At 40.8% G+C, this 19,435-nt stretch overlaps 1 protein-coding gene across 1 annotated transcript in view; it reads right to left on the reverse strand.

Annotated features, from left to right (window-relative positions):
- Positions 1-19,435, reverse strand: part of ADGRV1 (adhesion G protein-coupled receptor V1) — a 384,090-nt gene that overhangs the window by 52,854 nt on the left and 311,801 nt on the right. The window contains 1 exon segment of the mRNA XM_042447787.1: positions 218-375. Coding sequence (XP_042303721.1) covers positions 218-375 — 158 coding nt within the window.

The following is a 19,435-nucleotide window of genomic DNA, read 5'->3' on the forward strand; positions in this document are numbered from 1 at the left end:
CTATAAGAAAGATCTTACTAGATGATTTCCTGCCTGATGTAAGACCCAAAAGTTATAGATGCACAGGATGCATCCGAGGAAGAAACTGGCAATCTACACAGAGAGCTTTTCGGCTTGATTAATAATAATAATAATAATAATAATAATAATAATAATTTTTATTTATATATCCCGCCTCTCCCTACGGATCAATTAGAATTGTTTCAAGTGTCCATACCTGCTGCATTGGTTCTTCCTCTGAATACATCATCATACGCTTTCCACTGGGGCGTTAGTTGATAGGCATGGATGAACACAACAAATACTACCACCAGGCACACCAGTGGTACCAGTGCAGCTGTGAAAAGTGCTGCATAAATATTTGGAATAAAGCATCTGGAAGGAAAAAAGAAAGAAAATGATAATTTCCTTTTCAAACATTCATGTCAGTTTGAGTGGGAGATGGATATGACACTTTTGACAGGCTACAAATTGATTTAAGTATCTCTCCAAATAATCTGACACAAAAGGTTATTTTTAAAAAATCAAGCCTATTAAATTATTTCATACCCTTTGAAATAATATAGGATCATGGTTATCAGGATGTGGTTCATCTTATTTTCAGCCCAACGTTTTTTTGGGCACTTCCAGTAATACCATTTTTAATGCTTTAGGCAATTTTCCATGCTTAGCACTCAAAACTACTTTTCTTAAAACCTTTAAAAAATCAACAACAAGGTGTAAAGTTCAAGGCCATAGGTTCGATTCTAGTTAAACCAAACCTCATGTCACCCGTAGAATGAAACTATCATTTTCTCTTCTTTCCACACTGCAGTTGCATTTCCCCCTTCTTTATCACTGCTTTTTTCATCCTCTTAAATTATATTTTTATCAAGTATTTTTACACTGTGGTAGAGAAATGGGTGAGGCTTGACTTCAGGATTCAAATCTGGAGAGCAAAACACACAAAAATAGCACTTTCCTCATGTGAACCCAATTGTGAGTAGGTGGATTAGGAGAGGGAAAGGGATGTGGGCTCTATTAGTAAAGGATGGAGATGACAACACTGATAATGACATCTTTATGGAAGAGGGTGGTCTGCATCTTCTAAGGAGCTGAACGTCATTGGACTGATTAGTGTTTAGTTACTTGTCACTTGTGTTATTTGCCTTTAGATCAACTCTGACTTTTGTCAACTCTATAATAAGGTTTTCTTGGTATGATATGTTCAGAGATATGCCATTGCCCTCCTCTTAGTCTAAGGGAGTATGACTTGCCCAAGGTTACCTAGTGGATTTCTATGGCTGAGCAGCAAGTCAGATCCTAGTCTCAAAGGGTCCTAGTCAAACATTCAAACCATGACTACACCATGATGGCTTCAGTTTCCTTACTTAGGGGTGGCAGAATTCTAACTCAAATGTGTGGCTTTAGGGGGTTATGATTAAGCACAGGCTTCTTACTGGTAGAAGACTTCTGCAACTGGTCTCAGATATTTGGCAACAGAGCAATCTGCCAGCAGATTGTCTCTGCTGGCTAAGATCTGCTGGGAAATCCTCCCTGCAGAAAGCAGGGCTCAGATTCCAGTTAGATCAAAAGCTTCTTCAACCCAGGGACACAACCACAATGTCTGCATAGAGTCAGATTAGGATATAAGTAATCCTAAATAACATTCAATGTCCCTAGCCTGAGAGAGGTTTCAGTTCAATACAGTTTCAGCTAGCTCTTGGCTATCATAGTTGGTTAGGATTGTTCTCTAAATACATTTTGGACACTGCAGCAGCAAACATTTTCAGTTCAAAAATTCATATCAGCAGTATATTCCTCTTCTGAAGCCATATTCGTAACATCTTTAAGAAAACGTCTAACCATCTTCATGAAAAGTTAAGACTAACAATATACAGTCGGCCCTCCTTATCCACGTATTTCTTATGCACGGATCCAAGCATCTACAGCTTGAAAATATTCAAAAAAAGTATAAATTCCAAATAGAAAACCTTGATTTTCCATTTTATATAAGGGACACCATTTTGCTCTGCCATTATATTTAATGGGACTTGAGCATTCATGGATTTTGTTATCCACAGGGGATCCTGGAACCAAACCCCAGTGGATAACAAGGTCCCACTGTATATACAGCTATTTCAAAAGATACATCATTGTCAGTTTATCGTTATCATTTCCAAGGAATACAAATGGAAGCCCCCCACCCCCAAATTGCTATGCATAAACCTCTGCATACAATTCCTTCCTTTGTGCTTTCATTTCTGAAATAAGTAATTTCAAGGAGAGTTATAGTATAAGTCTGCATGGCTTTCAGAAGATGTGGTGCAGATATGGCTACTTTTCTTCTTTTAGAACAGGAAAAAAAATAGCTACAAAATTCAAGATTGCTTGTTTATTCCTCCAAATTTGCATGTATACACTTATCAGTGTAGTAACTAAAATATATCCAGCAATATTAGCAATTTGATTAGGGGTAAATTTCATCCATGTGTGAATGCAAATACTCATGTGTGCAAGGATTTGCATAGAGTTCAAATAGATCCTTCTGGGCAACGAACACAAGGGAACAGATGTTGATTGTGCTATAGCACCTTCAGTTTAAATTGGGATATGGGAAACATGCACAAGCCTTTGATTTCTAGTAATGATGCAAACTACCTCTGAGTGTTCCTTGAATAGGAAAACCCTATGAAATTCATGGAATCACTTTAAGTCCACAAGTGACTTGACAGCACATACACACAAAGACAAAAACACACACAAAACAATAGTCAGCAGTTATAATAGTTTAAGGTTTTAACTGGCACATCTCTGTCCTATGGAATACTGTGTCTTTTAGTATGGTGGGATACTTAAGAATTGTCTGCTAGGAAGCTCTAGTGCTGTAGTTCATAGGAATGGACTAAGGTCTCTAGAAGCAAATTCTAAATCCTTCACCAAACTTCAAATCCTAGAATTCTGTAAAATGGAGCCTGAGTAATTAAAGTGATACAAAATAGTTATAGATGTGCAGTGTGAATACAGCCTAAATTGTAACAAATTTCAAAATGTTTGCAGAATTAAAAAAAAATAGAAGATCAAGTGCTTATTATAATCTAAGAGGTTGGTCAATGCACGATGAAAGGCATAGTTGTATTCTGGCAGGCTTTCTGCAGACAATTGACTATGCAAAAAGAAAGTAAATAGGCTCTTGGTCTGACTCTTCTTATGTTTCTATCCAGTCCCACATATTTCTTCAATCTTCTGCATATTTACACTGTGTGTAAGATTTTATTCACTACTTGGTGGCCTGTTGACTCGGGTTGGTGCACAGGCCATTGGCCACTGATATGCAGCAAGTTCCCAGGAAAGAAAGAAACAGTTGTAACCATTCCGCATAAGTATGATGCCAGCTCCTGGCACCATGGTAAATAACCCCCAACAACCTGCTGCTCCACTCACATCAGATAGCTTTAAAAGCACTGCTCTAAAGCTATAGCCCTATTTACATTCACCCATAATAAAGCTTCACCAAATACAGTAGAACTAAATTCTAAGTAAATATGCACATGTGTTGCAAGGACATGACTCACATGGTAGCCATTTCTTGTTCATATTTTTTTTTCAGGATTATGCAGAATATCCACTGTCTCTGTATATTATTAATAAGAAAAAATGGAGTACATTATGAAGTCTACACCATATGCCCTGTTTCAAAAGAAAAAATCTGAACATGATATCCAATGATGAGATACACAGAGGTGAATAATGATGTGACCACTAGCATTATAATTATTGCAAGTCCTAGGCCTTATCACACGGAGGCACATACTATCGCTAAAATGTTGGTAAAATGTTCCTGAAGCATTCCTGAAGTGAGAAGGTGTGATAGCCGATCAAGTTTCTAAATCGTCATTGAGGCGTCCCGCTTCTTTTCCATCAACAAAGCATTTGTGGAGCAGCCATTTCTTCAATAATGTGAACTTCTGTTATTGAAGAAACTGTTGCTCCACGAACGCTTTGAGGATGGGATAGAAGAGGGGTGCCTCAATAACGATTTAGAAGTGTGACTGTCTATCACACCTTTGTGCTTCTGGATCACTTCAGAAATGGTTTACCGATGGTAAGCCTCCATATGATAAGGGCTACAGTGTCTTCAGCAAACCTAATGAGATGCATTGATTAAGATAAACACATTTCAAAGGAAGCATCAATGGTTTGGCTATTAACCAATACAAATTTTCAGATTTCACTTGTCCTTGCTTCCAGTTTAAATTCTTCCAGAATACCTGTGGTGATCAACCCAATCTCATCCTTTTTGCTGCTACAGACAAATATTGTACGAAATGCCTTAGGGCAGCAGAGGTGAAAGAAGCACACATTGGAGCCATTCACAGACAAAAGAAGTAATATGTTGGATTGCATGAGTTTGGGGCCAGTGTAAATGAATTGTTACAGTCCTTTACCAGCTGCCTTGAAGACTATTCAACAGAAAGGCAGGAAGAATAACTTCTCTGTAAGAAACAAAGTAAGATATGGATGTTTTGCAAGCGGAACATGCTATGATCAATGAAGCTTAGAATGGGCACCCACTACAGCCAGTTCTCATCTTGCTGACCACCTTAGCTTGTTAATTATATTTCTGTTGAAAGACCTCCTATAGCCCAGGGATGCCCATTTCAGGTAAATACTTCTTATAGTTAACACAAGCCAAATTTAGGAAAGGCAGTCTGAATCTTGGCCTTACAGAATTCAGTTACAACCTAGGATGGTATAATTTACAAATAACAAATCTTGTGTCAAAGGTATTGTAATTGACAAGGAACTACAGATATTACTAACCTACAAGGATCTCCAAGGAGGTGGCCTGGAACAACTAAACTGAAGGGAGGCACACTCAGCTTCTGTCATCAGCTAAGAGATAAGAGGGCACCACTAGTCCAAACCTCCCAAGAAGCAAATAAAGGCAAGAGACTAGCCTGCTCTCATTCACTGATAAAAACAGGGACAGCCAAAGGGATCCTACTAACCAGCTCTGCTACAAAGAAAACTTAGTTGAAACTTTTGGTTGCTCTGGGACTTCTGAGCTAAAGGGGAAGTACAATCTGATCTTTGACATTGGCCAAGAGTCTAAGGGTTACAGCAGTGGTTCCCAACCTGTAGGTCAGGACCCCTTTGGGGGTCGAATAACCCTTTCATGGGGTTCGCCTAGGACCATTGGAAAACACCTATTTAATTACAGTTATGAAGTAGAAATGAAAATAATTTCATGGGTTTGGGTCACCACAACATGAGGAACTGTATTAAAGGGTCACGGAATTAGGAAGGTTGGGAACGACTGGGTTACAGGGTTGTGTAGGCTAGGTTTTACATAAATGCATGGGCATTTTATTATAATCGATTGTAGCCCTCTTTTAAAACAATTCAATTGAAAAGCAGGGTCTAAATCCTCTAAATAAATCAGTGAAACTATTAACAAGAATGGCTGCTAGGTTTCACATATTTAGACACAGTGGTTTCCTGTTTCTCTGAATTCTCAAACATAAGATTAGAAGTTAAACATTCCCACCTTTCCCTTCATCTGTTCATATGATCACAATGTAGATTCAATCCAAGTTCAACTAAGATTGAAAGAACTGGAGCAGAACTATGAGGATCAAATAGTTTGCATAAGTGGTAGGAATACAACAGAAAGGAATGAAAACTCCCAGTTAGCATCATATATAAGAAACTCTACCAAATTAAGATCCACCTTTTGTTCCCTGAAACTGTTTTTTTGACTATGAAATAGAGACAATTATAATTGTTCCCTGTTCTTCTTGCTGTCTGTTGGAAGGAACACCAGGATGTTGTTCTTAAAAATGCTTCGCTTAATCTAAATAACTGTCTTGTTAAATGCTTAAGATCCTGTATTCTGTTCTACAGAGAGCATGCAAGGACTCATCAGAGCAATTAATTGGAACATTCTGAAATATGTTATTGGCAGAAAATGCTGACTTGGCAAAATGGGTTCACCTATTCTTCTCCATGCCCCATTCCCTTTATAAGCAATGTTTAATTACAACCTAGTCAACATGTACTGAAATAAACCTGAACATGCACATAAGGAGTGTATGGTACTTAGCATATTTGTATCAGGAACACTGATATATTAACTGTGTACTTGTTGGCTGAAAGCATATTCCTCTTTGCTGTGGAATGTCCAAATAAACTCTGGTGCAATCTATTGCCTCTGAAATCAAATGAATAGCTGATTATAAATCCAAAGCTATGTGATTTCTGATTAAATATACTTCTTTTTGGAAGGCCTTTGAGTTTGTTGGAAAGCATGTGTAAACATGTAACACCATGAACTTCAAGGAACTTTTAAAACAAGTCCAGAAGAAAGTTCTGCAGAAGCATCAATCAGAGCAATCAAAACAAAACAAAATGCAATGTTTGTTGTTGTTTTGCTCCTTCGTGTCATTTCTGACTTCCAGTATCCCTAAAGTGAGCCCATCACAAGTTTTCTTGGCAAGATTCATTCTGAGGGGGGTTTGCCTTTGCCTCCTCCTGAGGCTGAGAGAGTGTAGCTGCCCAAAATCCCCTAGAACTGTGTTAAATCCATTATTATAAAAATGTGGGGGATGATTAACTGAGACTTTGGCTAGAAAAGGCTCAGTTTTGGCTCATCAAAACTAAGCCCCCATTCAAACTAATGTTTTTGTGATAAGTAATAATAATAATAATAATAATAATAATATGGTTTATTTATAATCCGCTTTTCCAAAATTTGATCAAAGCGGCATACAATTGGAGTATAAAACATCTCATTAAAATCAATTAAAAACAGCATTAAAAACAACACAGTAATCATAACAACAAAAGGGCCAGATGGATAGGGGAGTCGATATACACATTACAAGGTCGTCAATGAAAGGGGGTAAGGGATAATATGATTTTCACGGTGGGAAGGATTGGGAAAAGAAGAACGTTTTTAGATTCTTTTTAAAAAGAACTAAGGATGTAGTGCAGTGGAGCTCATCTGGGAGATTATTCCAAGATCTAGGGGCCAGGATAGAAAATGCCCTCTGTGAGGTCCTCACATAGCGTGTTGTTGGGACCTCCAACAATTTCATCCCTGTCGACCTGAGTGTGCGGGGCGGATAGACCTGGGGAGATTCGATGATGCAATATCGAATCAAAGTTCCCACTATGTTTACCCTAGGGAATATCGCACAGGCCCCTGGAATGGGCCTTGTGCATTACAAAAGGGTCTGGGATGGGGCTGCAACAAGTGGGGGACACATTTTACCGCACACAGGGAAGTCTCCGTTCCCTTCTGTTCCAGCCCCCATCCGTCGCACAGGAGGCGATTTTTGAGGATTGTTCAGCAAGCGTTCTCAAAAATTGCCTCCTGTGGGACGGATGGGGGATGGAATGGAAGGGAACGGAACGGAACGGGGATTTATGTGTGCGGTAAAATGTGTCCCCTATTCGTTCTGCACTCATTCCCGTCCCCTTTCATTCCATCCCCAATCCGGACCGATGCGATAAACTTCACTTATTGAATCTCTCAGTGGCAATTTAACCCTGATGAAGTTCACATTACCATTTGTATCGATTTAAAATGGAGTTGCCATTTTGCCTGTTCCTGGGTATTTTTTTTTACACTGGCAATCAAATGATGCACATCTACATCACACTGTTTGGCCAACCCACCCACCCACCCCCAGCAGCCTCAAAGGATGGCAATGGCAAGCCCCTCAGAACAAACCTTAGCAAGAAACCCTGGGATAGGTTTGTCTTGGGGTCATACTCTCTCAGCCATTTAATAATCTAATACAGTGGGCCCTTCTCTTACGTGGGGCCCACATAGGAGAAAAAACGTGCAAGCTCAAGCCCCATAAGAAGTAATGGGGCTCATGCCCCATTACTCCTTCCAGGGCACAGGAGCCTTTTTTGTGGCGTGGCTTCCAGCGTATATAATCTGTAATATAATCTCTCAGCAATATAATATGTGTGCGAGATCTTTAGTCTGCACCAACTTGGGAGCAGAGTCTGTTGTGATTTTATTTTATGGAAAAGAGAAAAAAAACCAATGTCTAAACCACAGCCCTACTGATAGTTTTTTTTAAAAAAAATGTCAAGCAAATCATGCACACCTTTGTCATACAGGTGATGTGAATATTTAAAGGTACAGTCTACTGTGGCCATGCAATAGAAAATATGTACATAAACTGACAGATTTTATTTAAAAAGAACAACACTGTCTAATGATGTTCCCAGGAGAAATCCCTCCCAAGTTTTGCAGGCTCTGGGCTGGGAATCAGACATCGGTGCAGATAGGGGGACTGATGGGCAGAAAAGAAAACAAAATCAGGCTGCATTTTAAAGAGAGCACCTTCCAAAGTGTGGGAAGGTTGAATCCATTGCATTTCTGGAGCTGCTTTTTTCACTACCACAAGTGCCAAGGGGGAAAAACAATGCCACTTGGCTGGCAGGGAGAGGGCAAAGGAGTGGGTATGATCCGCTGCACATTAACCCCACCCTCCTGGATGCCCCAAATGAGATTGGGAGCAAGTTCCCATTGGTGGCACCCCGATAAACCCTGGTGTTTTGGAAAAGAAACGGGAGAAAACACGATCTTGGAAAAACCATATTAAGGGGGGGATTTGCACCTGCCCTCCTTGAATTCAGAGTGGGAAAAAATGGCTCAAGTGTGAATGACCCCCTATTAAACCAGTTTGTAAACTGGTTTATAATGTAGTGTGAACAGCACATAAGTGACTGGATAAGGAGGGCATAACTGAAGCAACCAAAAAACTAACTAAAGGAGCTGGAGTGATCCACAGCTAAGACAGGAGAAGCAGATGATGAGACACCTATCAGTCAGACAGTCCACAAAGATGGATTTTATGGAAGAATGGCAGGTAAAAAAACATTGCTGACAAAAACACATATTATAGCCTATTTGGAGTTTGCAAAGAGACATGTGGGAGACACAGCAAATATATGGCAAAAGAGTCTCTGAGCCATTAAGGCCCAAATGAACTTTATGGCCTTGGTGGAAAATGCAAAGCCAACAGCAAGCAGCCGCCTGCCTCCCTGGGCAGGCCTCTTTGCTGCCGGGAGCTGCGGTGGCACGATCGCCCCAGCATGCCTTGCTGGGGCGAGCACTCTGCCCCGACTGGTGGCACAGGGCGGAAGGGGCAGTCCTTCCGCTCCGCGCCGCTCTGGTAGGGGTTCAGGACCGCTCTATGGTGGTGGCTCTGGTCCTCCAGGGTAGATCATTGGCTGGGTTGCCCTGGAGGAGGAGCCATCACCATCACGTGGTTAGGGTTGGGGCCAAGGCCTATATAAGGGCCATGTGGTCTGTCCCCGGCACCATTTGCTGCTCGGCTCTCCCACTCTCCCTCCCTTGGGTTTGTGGGTCAACTCACAACTTTGGGGGTGGCAGCATATGCTATGGATCTGGTTGATGTGGTACCAGGGCTACAGAGCACTGGTTTTGGGAGTCATTCGAGACCCAGGGGTGAGCAGGGCAGGCGTTGTGGCCATTGCGGGGGACACAACGCGGGTGAGCCTCCCGGTGACTAGGGGCTTAGAGAACAAGCGAGCACCTGGTGTTATGGCTGCCAGTTGGTGTTCCTTAGCCCCTAGGTCATCTCAACACCTGGCAGTCCCCAGGCAAGCTGCTTATCAAACAACTGGGGGGGTTATTCAATATTTCAGATCCTGACCTTATGTTTGAGCCAACCCTACCAATTGTTTGCTGTTGCTAATAAAGTTGTGGCCTTTCTTCCAGCTTTGCGTTATGTGGTTTGTTGCGGGGGCCTCCCAGGCAATGCTCATTGCACTGAGAATACAATCCCTACAGTAAGGCATGATGGTGGCAGCATCACATTCTGGTGCTGCTTTTTCTTGGGAAGGACTGAGAAACTGGGCTGGATTAAGAGCAAGATAACTGGAATTGAACACAGGGCAAACCTGTTTCAGTCTGCAAGAGACCTAGCAATAGACTGAGGCTTACTTTCCAGGAAGACTCTAAACAGAACCAAAGTAACAAGAGTGATTTGAAAACAAGAAATGTCTTAAAATGATATGTTCCAAGCTATACCTCGATCTGTTTGAAAATTTGTGGCAAGATTTGAACTGCTGTTCATTAACATTCCCCATCCAACCAGACAAAACTGTAGCAATTTTGCAAAGAAAAATGGAGGGAAAACCCAGGATCCAGATAATAGCTATATTGCTGCTAGTAATATTTCTGCCAAGTACTGAGCCAGAGGGTAAGTACTTATGCAACCAAAAAGTGCCAGTTTGCTTTTGTTAACTTTTGTGCCAGAGTTTCCGCCAATGTTTTCCAATTTTATTGGGGCTTTTATGGTGTCATTTGGTTTTCAAAAGTGTAAAATATTAATATAGTTGTCAATAATGCTACTGATTGACAGAGAAGAACAGGGATTGGAAAGGTTAGTTTGCTAGAATACAGCCCTAAGAATTCCCCATTTGCTGGCCATTTTGGCTGGAATCTGTGGGAATTTCAGATGCCTTGGTGTACTGGTTTGAGTATTGGACAGGGTGCACAGAGTAACCTTGGGCAAGTTGCACTCTCAACCTCAGAGGAAGGAAGGGCAAAACTGCTCTGAACAAATCTTGCTGAGGAAACTCCTTAGGGTCACCATGTCAGAAAAGATTTGAAGGCCTACTCAAAAACAACAACAACAGGAACAGCTTGCATACTGGTTATTTCTCAAGTGTCTTCTATCATAACTCCTGTGATAGGTACATGACAGCTGTCATGTATTGTATCTTACCTGTGAAAGTTTCCCCCAAATTCTTGTCTGTGAACACATATACACATACAGTGGTACCTCGGGATACGAAATACCCAGGTTACGAATTTTTCAGGATACGAAAAAATCCCATAGGGATTTATTGTTTCAGGTTACGAAAGTTTTTTCGGGTTACGAAAAAACTCCGGCGCTATTTTAAATGGAGCCGCGGCAGAGCCGCGGCTTTTTTCCCCATTAGCGCCTATGGGTTTTCGGCTTACGAAGGCTTTTCGGGTTACGAAAGCGGCCGCGGAACAAATTGTTTTCGTAACCCGAGGCACCACTGTATGTCTTTATATATGGCCGATTTCAAACTGCATTTTCTAAGAACAGTGTCTGAGTGGGCTCTTTCCCCCCTTGCAGTATGAATTACACACCATCTCTAGCATTACATGACAGATCTCTGCCTAGATTCTGTTGCCAGTCTATGATGCTGATGCCTTTTAACAAGCACATGCTCCTTCTAAGTGCACTAATTTTGTTTGTGTTGTTTCCTTTACTGACCACACACTGATGTGAGGATATGTGTAGGCCATGAATATGTCAAAAAGATTAGCTGAGCTTTGCCAGTTCCGCCTTTAAAGATGAAGAACACTGCACTGTGTGCATAACTGTAACATTCACAGTTTCTTGCTTTCCATGGACACACGAGAAAGCATTAGCCCAGTGTCTTAGGCTGTGCTACTGCAGGCATTGTGCCAGCTGATTTAATTGCAAATAGTTTGAAACCTACATCTTAAGACACGGAGCAGAGATTGTGAACCCAGGGGCCTTTTATCAAAAGAACTGCATCTGGCTTTCTCAGCTGATGAACAGGAAATAGCAGATACACCCAGAGCTACATGTAAAGGCAGCAGAACAAAAGCTTCCCATTGGCTGTTTGCACAGTGCACTGTTGCTGAGCAAACATTCATGCAAATGCTTGAGGTTACCACTGGCTCAGATGTTCGCTTGTTTGTTCTCAGAGTGAGGAGAGGGGGAGAAATCGTGGGTGCTTCCTCCTAAATCAGGGCACTTTTAGTCTTGTCAAAACACTCTGTGAGACAAAGAAATACTAATGAGACTGGTATAGGCATTTGTTGCCGCATAACTCCCATAGAACAAAACAAGAGGCTGTCTTCTAGTCAAGCAATTTTATGGGTGCTAAAAATCACCTCATGCAGATTAATTACTCCTTAACTATTCTGTAGTTCTCACAATCAGTGTCTTCCTAGACACTTAGTTTCTTTTAGAAGGGCTGCACAGACACCATACATCTGTTCAGATGAAAGTAGCCCTGTTCCAAATAAATCCCCATTTCTCACAAACCCGTCTGCTTACTATGGTTACTGGGAAAGAGTTATTTTCCTTTTTGCTCCCAGCAGCAAGTGTTGTCTGTGGGAAAGGTTATGAAGTAATGTCAGGAGTACCTATTGCATGGCATTTTATGTCAACTCGGAGCAGATCAATAGTTCCTTTTCCATTATCCATTTCCAATTTTCTTTTCCAAAAATTCCTCAAGGACAGTCACTGTCCACTCGATAAAACTATGCTGACAGCCAAACTGGAAGGGAGAATGTGGCAGCAAATAGGACCTGACTAATTTAAAATAACTGAGTAACAAATTAAGTTGGAAATAGGGACAAAAGGGACAACTTAATTTTATTTTACTTTTTACAAAATGAAAGGCCTGTCTTAGCTTAGAATTATAGCTGTATTAATATTTCCCCAGAATTAAGCTCTCAATTAAATGAGGCCTTAGGGATAGGGATTTACATAGTTTAAGTCACATGCTGGCTTGGAAGAAAGTGATCTTCTTTGCATCCAGATGGGCCTCTTGTTTTCTATACTGAAAACTGCATAGAGACAGCTTAACTATCCCAGGAAACTGAATTCTGAAACTCTTAACCCTTGGACTTCTGAGAGATCCACACAAGAATCAGTAAGCCAAAGCATGGAGAAGATCATGTTATGATAAAAGTAATAAAAAATGGAAATGATGAGAGAGGATTGGAGGAACAGTGATGGGATGGTAGGAAGAGAAAAATAATGGAAACCGTTTCTCCCTTGTTTTTCCTGGTAAGGCTTTTAGTCTACCAGTGTAATGTAAATTTAAACACCTAATTTAACACAATTTTAAAAATAATCTCCCATTCAATATAAATGAATTTAGTTTAGATTTTTCAGCTTATTAATTATTAACTTAAGGTTAATGATCTCTGGAAAATGGGATTGAGTTTGCTGGCCCCGATCCAATCTCTCCCAACCTAATCTCTATACATGGGGCATCAGGTCTAAAAGTAAAAATAGGGCAAACTGGCACATGTCCACTCTAGTTATTAATGAGCTTATTTTCCTCATCTTATCAAGGAAGGATAGTCTCTCCAAATACATGGAATTGAGGATTTCACACCACGTGTCCAGCGTCAGTAAATACAAGGGGAAAGAATATGTCCTTCTTGGGAGAGGGTAAACTGTCTAGAAAGAGACAGTTGGCTTTTGCAATATGGTTTTTTACTCTGTATGCTGCCTAAAGTTCAGAAGAAATACTCCTTAGTTTGAAGAAAATCAATTTCATTAAATTAGCAACAAGTTGTCTTGGAGTTTCCTAGTTCTCTCGCTATAGTTTTATACTGGCATTCTGGTATATGAATACAGGTAATGCCGCTGTGGGGTTGAACATGGTACTGTATATACTCGACTATAAGTCAACCTCATGTATAAGTCGACTGCAGGTTTTGGGGGCAAAATTATGGATTTTGGTATGACCCTTGGATAAGTCGAGGGTAAAACTTAGGTTCATGCAACAAAGGACCTAAATGATGAAGCAAAGGAAAACAATGCCAAAGAACCTAAAAATTATGCCAGACATAACTGTTTTGGCTCACACTAGAGGCTGGATGGAAGAGAGAGTAGAGGGAGGTCAGTGCTTCCAGGACAGATTGCACTCTTGCCTTTAATCAGGGGACGGTTTCCTTTTTAATAAGAGTTAAAAATATTATTTACATTGACCCATGGATAAGTCGGCTTAGGTTTTTGGGGTCAATTTTTTGACTAAAATTTCTAGACTTATACATGAGTATATACAGTATATCACATCACAGACCCCTATGTTAAATTCAATCATCTATCTCTTATGCTGCAGCTAAGGATAAAACTGAATCTATTTGACAGAGCAAAACTGTGCCCACCAACAGATTATCCCTGAGAGAATATGGCCTTGACTTCATTATGATTTTTCGAGTTCTAAATCAGGTAGGGAGTTTATGTGAATAGAGAAGGTTCCTCACTCCTGGCAGTCTCCTCCAGCTTGTGGATGTGAGGCAAGTCTGAGTTAGAATTCTCATCCTTGTTCCTTCTCACTGAGTGACTAAATTTGAGTACCCACTCACCTGTCATATTCATATCCCCTCTTTCTTTTGTGATGTTTGGGAAATGAAGATGCCACTGTATCCCAAGTATGAGAGACCGACTTGCTCAGGTTACCTTGTGAGCAACATAGATTGGTGGTATGCTGAATCCAGATATCCTTGAAGTGAAGCCAGTACTGCTGGAGGATACTGCTCACTACATCACAGTAACTCATTCAATGCTATGCTTAGAACAAGTGAAGGGATATACTACTGCTGCTGCTGCTGCTGTTTGCTGCCGCCGCCACCACCACTACTACTTTTCCTCCTCCTGCTCCTCCTCCTATTTATTTGTATCCCACTCTATTCCCAGAAGTGGGACCCAGGGAAGCTTACAATATTAAAAGAACAGTACAATTAAAAACATAGAAAAGTGGTACATTAAAATAGAATTAAATCATTACAATATTAAAATAGATTGCTTGTTAAAGGAATAAAATGTAGTTATAAAAGATAAAACACTTTAAAACAATACAACACTTCAGCCTGTTACTTAAAAACATTCTGTTTGAAAACCCTGCATAAGAAGATTTAACCTGCCAGTGGAAGGACAACAGGGATGGGGCCATTCTGGTCTCCCTGGGAAGGAGTTCCAGAGTCTAGGGGCAGCCACTGAGAAGGCCCGCTCTTGTGTCCCTACCAACAGTGCGTGTGATGGGGGAGGGGGGGACTGAGAGAAGGGCCTCTCCTGAGGATCCCAGAGCCTGGACCAGCTCTTACAGGGAGATACGGTCTGCCAAATAGCCTGGACCTGAGCCAAATAGGGCTTTATGGGTCATCACCAGCATTTTGAATTGTGCCCAGAAACAAACTGGTAGCCAGTGGAGCTGTTTCAACAGGGGTGTTGTGTGGCCTCCGTAACCTGCACCTGTTGACAATCTTGTTGCAGCTCTTTGGACCAGCTACAGTTTCTGAACACTCTTCAAAGGCAGCCCCACTACCACAAATTATGCAGTCGAGTTTCTCACATTTGGGAAATCACAGGGGTCAGCAAAACCAAGTATAACATGTTACAGTAGTCCAAACAGAATGTAAGCAAGGAATGTACCACTGAAGCCAGATCTGGCATTTCAAGGAACAGGTGCAGTTGGCGCACAAGTGTTTTTTAAAAATATCTTTATTATACTTAAAATATAAAATATAATATCAATTGTATAATATAATTTTATACAGTTTATGCTTCATTTATCTTGTATAATACAGTTGGCGCACAAATTTTAAATGTGCAAAAGCACTCCGGGCTTCAGGCGGAGCATAACCCATCTGACACAGGCTGGATCCCTATTCCCTGACCAGGAACACCTCTGTCTTGTCTAGATTAAGTTTCAGCTTGTTTGCTCTCATCCAGTCCATTACTGATGACAAACACTGGTTTAGGACTGGGACAGCCTGCTTGGATCGAGGTAGGAAGGAGTAATAGAACTGAGTGTCATCCACATATTATTATTATTATTATTTATTATTGATGGCACCAGACTCCAAAACTCTGGATGGCCTCTCCTAGCAATTCCATGTATATGTTAAATAGCATAGGGGACAACACTGAATCCTGAGGAACCCCACAGGTCAATGGGATACCATTCACATAGGACCAAACCCTTCCTCATTTGCAACCCCTTTGCCTAAGAGATGCCAACTGAAGACAGTTATTTATTTTTATGGTTAAAAAAAGGTTTGGGGACTAAACTGAGGGAGAAACATATACTCCTCCCAGACAGTGCTTGTGGGCTCAGTGTCTAGAGCCCAGTGACATTTTCTCATTCTCCAGTCATAGCCAAGTTCACAGCCTGTTCACTTCGACTCACATAACTCATTGGAAGTCTCTGATCCATTCCTATGTGCACAGTGCCAGGTTCAATATTACATTCGGGTGGATGGAAGTGTGTGTTTGTGTAACTCAATGTTATCACTCATTTAAATTTTATATAGCTACATTATTTGGAAGCTGCATGGATGGGACATGGGTCTGCTCAGCACATGTTTTCCACTATACACCTATACATTCAAAGGTAACACCTTAGCAGATCTGTCAAACATGAAAAATGTGTTGTTTTTTTACTACACATGCAGTAACTATGGAAATTATTTGATAATTATTTGGTCTTAGAAAGAAACCATAGAAAAAAGTAAGAACCCAGACATGCAGCATTCATCTGGCATACTGGTTGGACTTTCCCCTGATTGCTATTTATTAAGCTTTTGTTTTTGTTTCTCTTTGATGGAGTATAGCTGTAACTGTTGACTTCACCAGAAAGCCCCTTAAATGCTGTACAGTATGAGTAGGGGATTTTCTCTAAAATGTATCCAGCTCTCAATGCCAGCAGCTCTGTGAGTCAAAGTAAACAGTTCCCCCATGGACCATATTGTAGTTTACTGTCTAAAAACAGCTGTGACACTTGGAACTCTATTTACACAATGATATATTGAAAGTTTTGAAACACATTCTATTGCTCACAATACAGTTAATTTTCAATTCCTGTAGCTGTAGTTTACTGCGAGTTCTATACTGAATACATGATGGTTAGCACTAATCATGAATTGCCTCCAAATCATGATTTGAAATGAGCTTGCAAACAATGGCTTGCAGGCTATTCTGGATAGCACCAAACATTTGTTCAAACACAACAAATTTAGAAAAATGTGAATACTGCCAAGTATGAAGAGAGAAAATAAAAGAGAGAATATATGGGGGATGGAAGGAACATGCTGCCTAACAGCACATAATATTTCTGATGGTGTAATCACCATTTGGTGATCATACAGAGCGAAGTTTAGACCTGGCCTCACACCTCTTAATCTTAATCCTAATGGCATATGTCATGAGGAACAGCCTGCACACACTCAAACTTTATCCTCACAGCTATTATTTTTAAATGAAAGCTGGCAATATAAAGATGCTCAATTCTGGGCTTACTACTAATTTCTGTGCATATGGGTACAGAACAGCACTATACCCAGTGCTTTAGTTGTACAAACTTTTGTGGCAGTCATATTTGTATCTTCATTACAGCTCTGCTATTCCTCTTCAATACCAGTCTAAACTGGAAAAGGGCATGTTTTTATACATATGCTGACAACAAATCAGATTACACACATGCTCCTCAAGGGAAAATCAGTTTCTATTTAGAGCTGCACCATGAGAGTGGTGTATCAAACTGGGGGTGGGTGGGAGGGAAAAGACAGGTCAGGCCTCACCCTTTTCTTCCAATTTTAGCACCTCTACTTTGGTGGTTTGCATGTTTCAGCTCATCCCTTAAGATCTCAATGGGCTGTATTACAAATTTTGATGGCTAAGATTGTCCTCCAGCTATTGCTATATAGTCTTTTAAGAGTCTATCATATGATGAAAGGAAACAGTTCAGAGAACTCAAATGCTTGAAAAGAATTGACCAAATTAGTGTCTCTTTTTTTGGAACAGTATCTGTACATGCAAATGAAGGATGACTTAGGCCCTAAACAGACCAGCACTTTGTGCTAGCCTGGGCCCGAAAGTACCACACCCAGCCCTACTTTCGCCGCCCATGCACCATCTTGGTGCATGCCCATCCATACAGGGCACACCATGATGATGCACGGGCATCAGAACCCCCAAATGGCACTAGCCGGAAGGGCGTCATCATGGCACGCAAGCGCCACGATGGCACCCCTTCTAGGAAGCTGCTTACAGCAGCTTCTTTTTGCTCCCAAGAGGGAGCAGATCATTGCAGTGGTGTGTGATTGCTGCAGCTACGATCCGGGACAGAAAGGGGAGGCATCTTTCTGCCCTTTCCTGCTCATCTGTCAAATCCCTAGGTTTTTCCTATTGTGGCTCAAACTTAGCTTTGCCACACATTTACAGTACATTTGTCAGATATATTGGCCCAGAACATGAAGAGTGAGGAGGAGGAGGAGGAGGAGGAGGAGGATAACAATAACTACTGTTACTATATTTATCATAAAAAGGTAAATTTATCATAGGCCACCCATAATTCAACCAGTGGGAGGGCTCACTGTACAGGGGATACCACAGGCCAGTAATGGTATTTACATTAGGTATTTTGGTAAACCCTGCCCTGACTGCGTATAAAGCCAAAACAATGGCACAATCCCTTTATGGGGCTGAGATCTGGGGCTCCTCAAGTACCTCAAATATTTCAAGTCTGGAACCAACCCAGAATTATTTTTTTTGAGGACATTGTTAGGACTTCCTAAAGATGCTTTATCTGCCATGGTCAGACTAGAAACTGGTACATTATGTATAGAGAGCCAAATAAACAAAAGAATAATATGTTATTGGTTCAAGGTACAGGGGATGGACAATACCAGACTTCCCAAAAAATGTTTGATAGAACTGTCTAATGGTTTACCTATTAAAAACTGGGTATATCATGCTGCCCAACTGAACATCAAACATGGGCTCTTATTAGATAACCTTAAAGAACTTCAATCAGATGCACAGAAAAAGACCATAAAGAACACAATTAGCGAAATAGTCACACAAAGGGACTTAAACACTGTATATCTCTCCCCATGTGCCCTCTATATTATAAACTTAATGAAGTTTGTGAATATACAGATTACTTTAATAATATAACATTTGTTCAGTTGCAGAAAGTCCTTACAGAATTAAGGTTGAACATGATAGACACAGCATATAGAGATGCGAGGCATAAAAGCATCCCAATAAAGGATCGTACTTGTATATATGGATGCCCAGAAATAGAGGACCTTGTCCACTATATATTGTTTTGCCCATTGTATAGAGAACTAAGGGAACATTTTGTGATACCCCTAACCAGAATTAGCTCTTGTCTTGTCAGAGTCCAAAAGTAGTTTTTCATCTCCTTCATAGGAAAAATCAAGAACCTGGAACTAAAATCAGGAGACATTTTAATCAGCTTTGATGTGTTCTCCCTGTTCACCAGAGTCCCCATAATGGACACCATGACACTCATCCAACAGATTTTTCCAGAAGACATCACAGCCCTGTTCAAACATTGCCTCACCACAAGCTATTTCCAGTGGGACAATGGATTCTACAAACAGAGAGATGGAGTAGCAATGGGAAGCCCTCTAAGCCCAGTGATAGCAAACTTTTACATGGAACACTTTGAAAAGCAAGCCCTGGAAACAGCACCGAAAAAGCCCACAACTTGATTCCGATACGTGGATGGCACTTTCACCATTTGGAGCCATGAAGAAGAAGATCTGGCTGTGATCCTGAACCATCTGAACAACATCCACTCCAACAACCAATTCACTATGGAAAAAGAAAAGGAAGGAACACTG

This window comes from Sceloporus undulatus, chromosome 2, assembly GCF_019175285.1.
Source record: "Sceloporus undulatus isolate JIND9_A2432 ecotype Alabama chromosome 2, SceUnd_v1.1, whole genome shotgun sequence".
NCBI lineage: Eukaryota > Metazoa > Chordata > Lepidosauria > Squamata > Phrynosomatidae > Sceloporus > Sceloporus undulatus.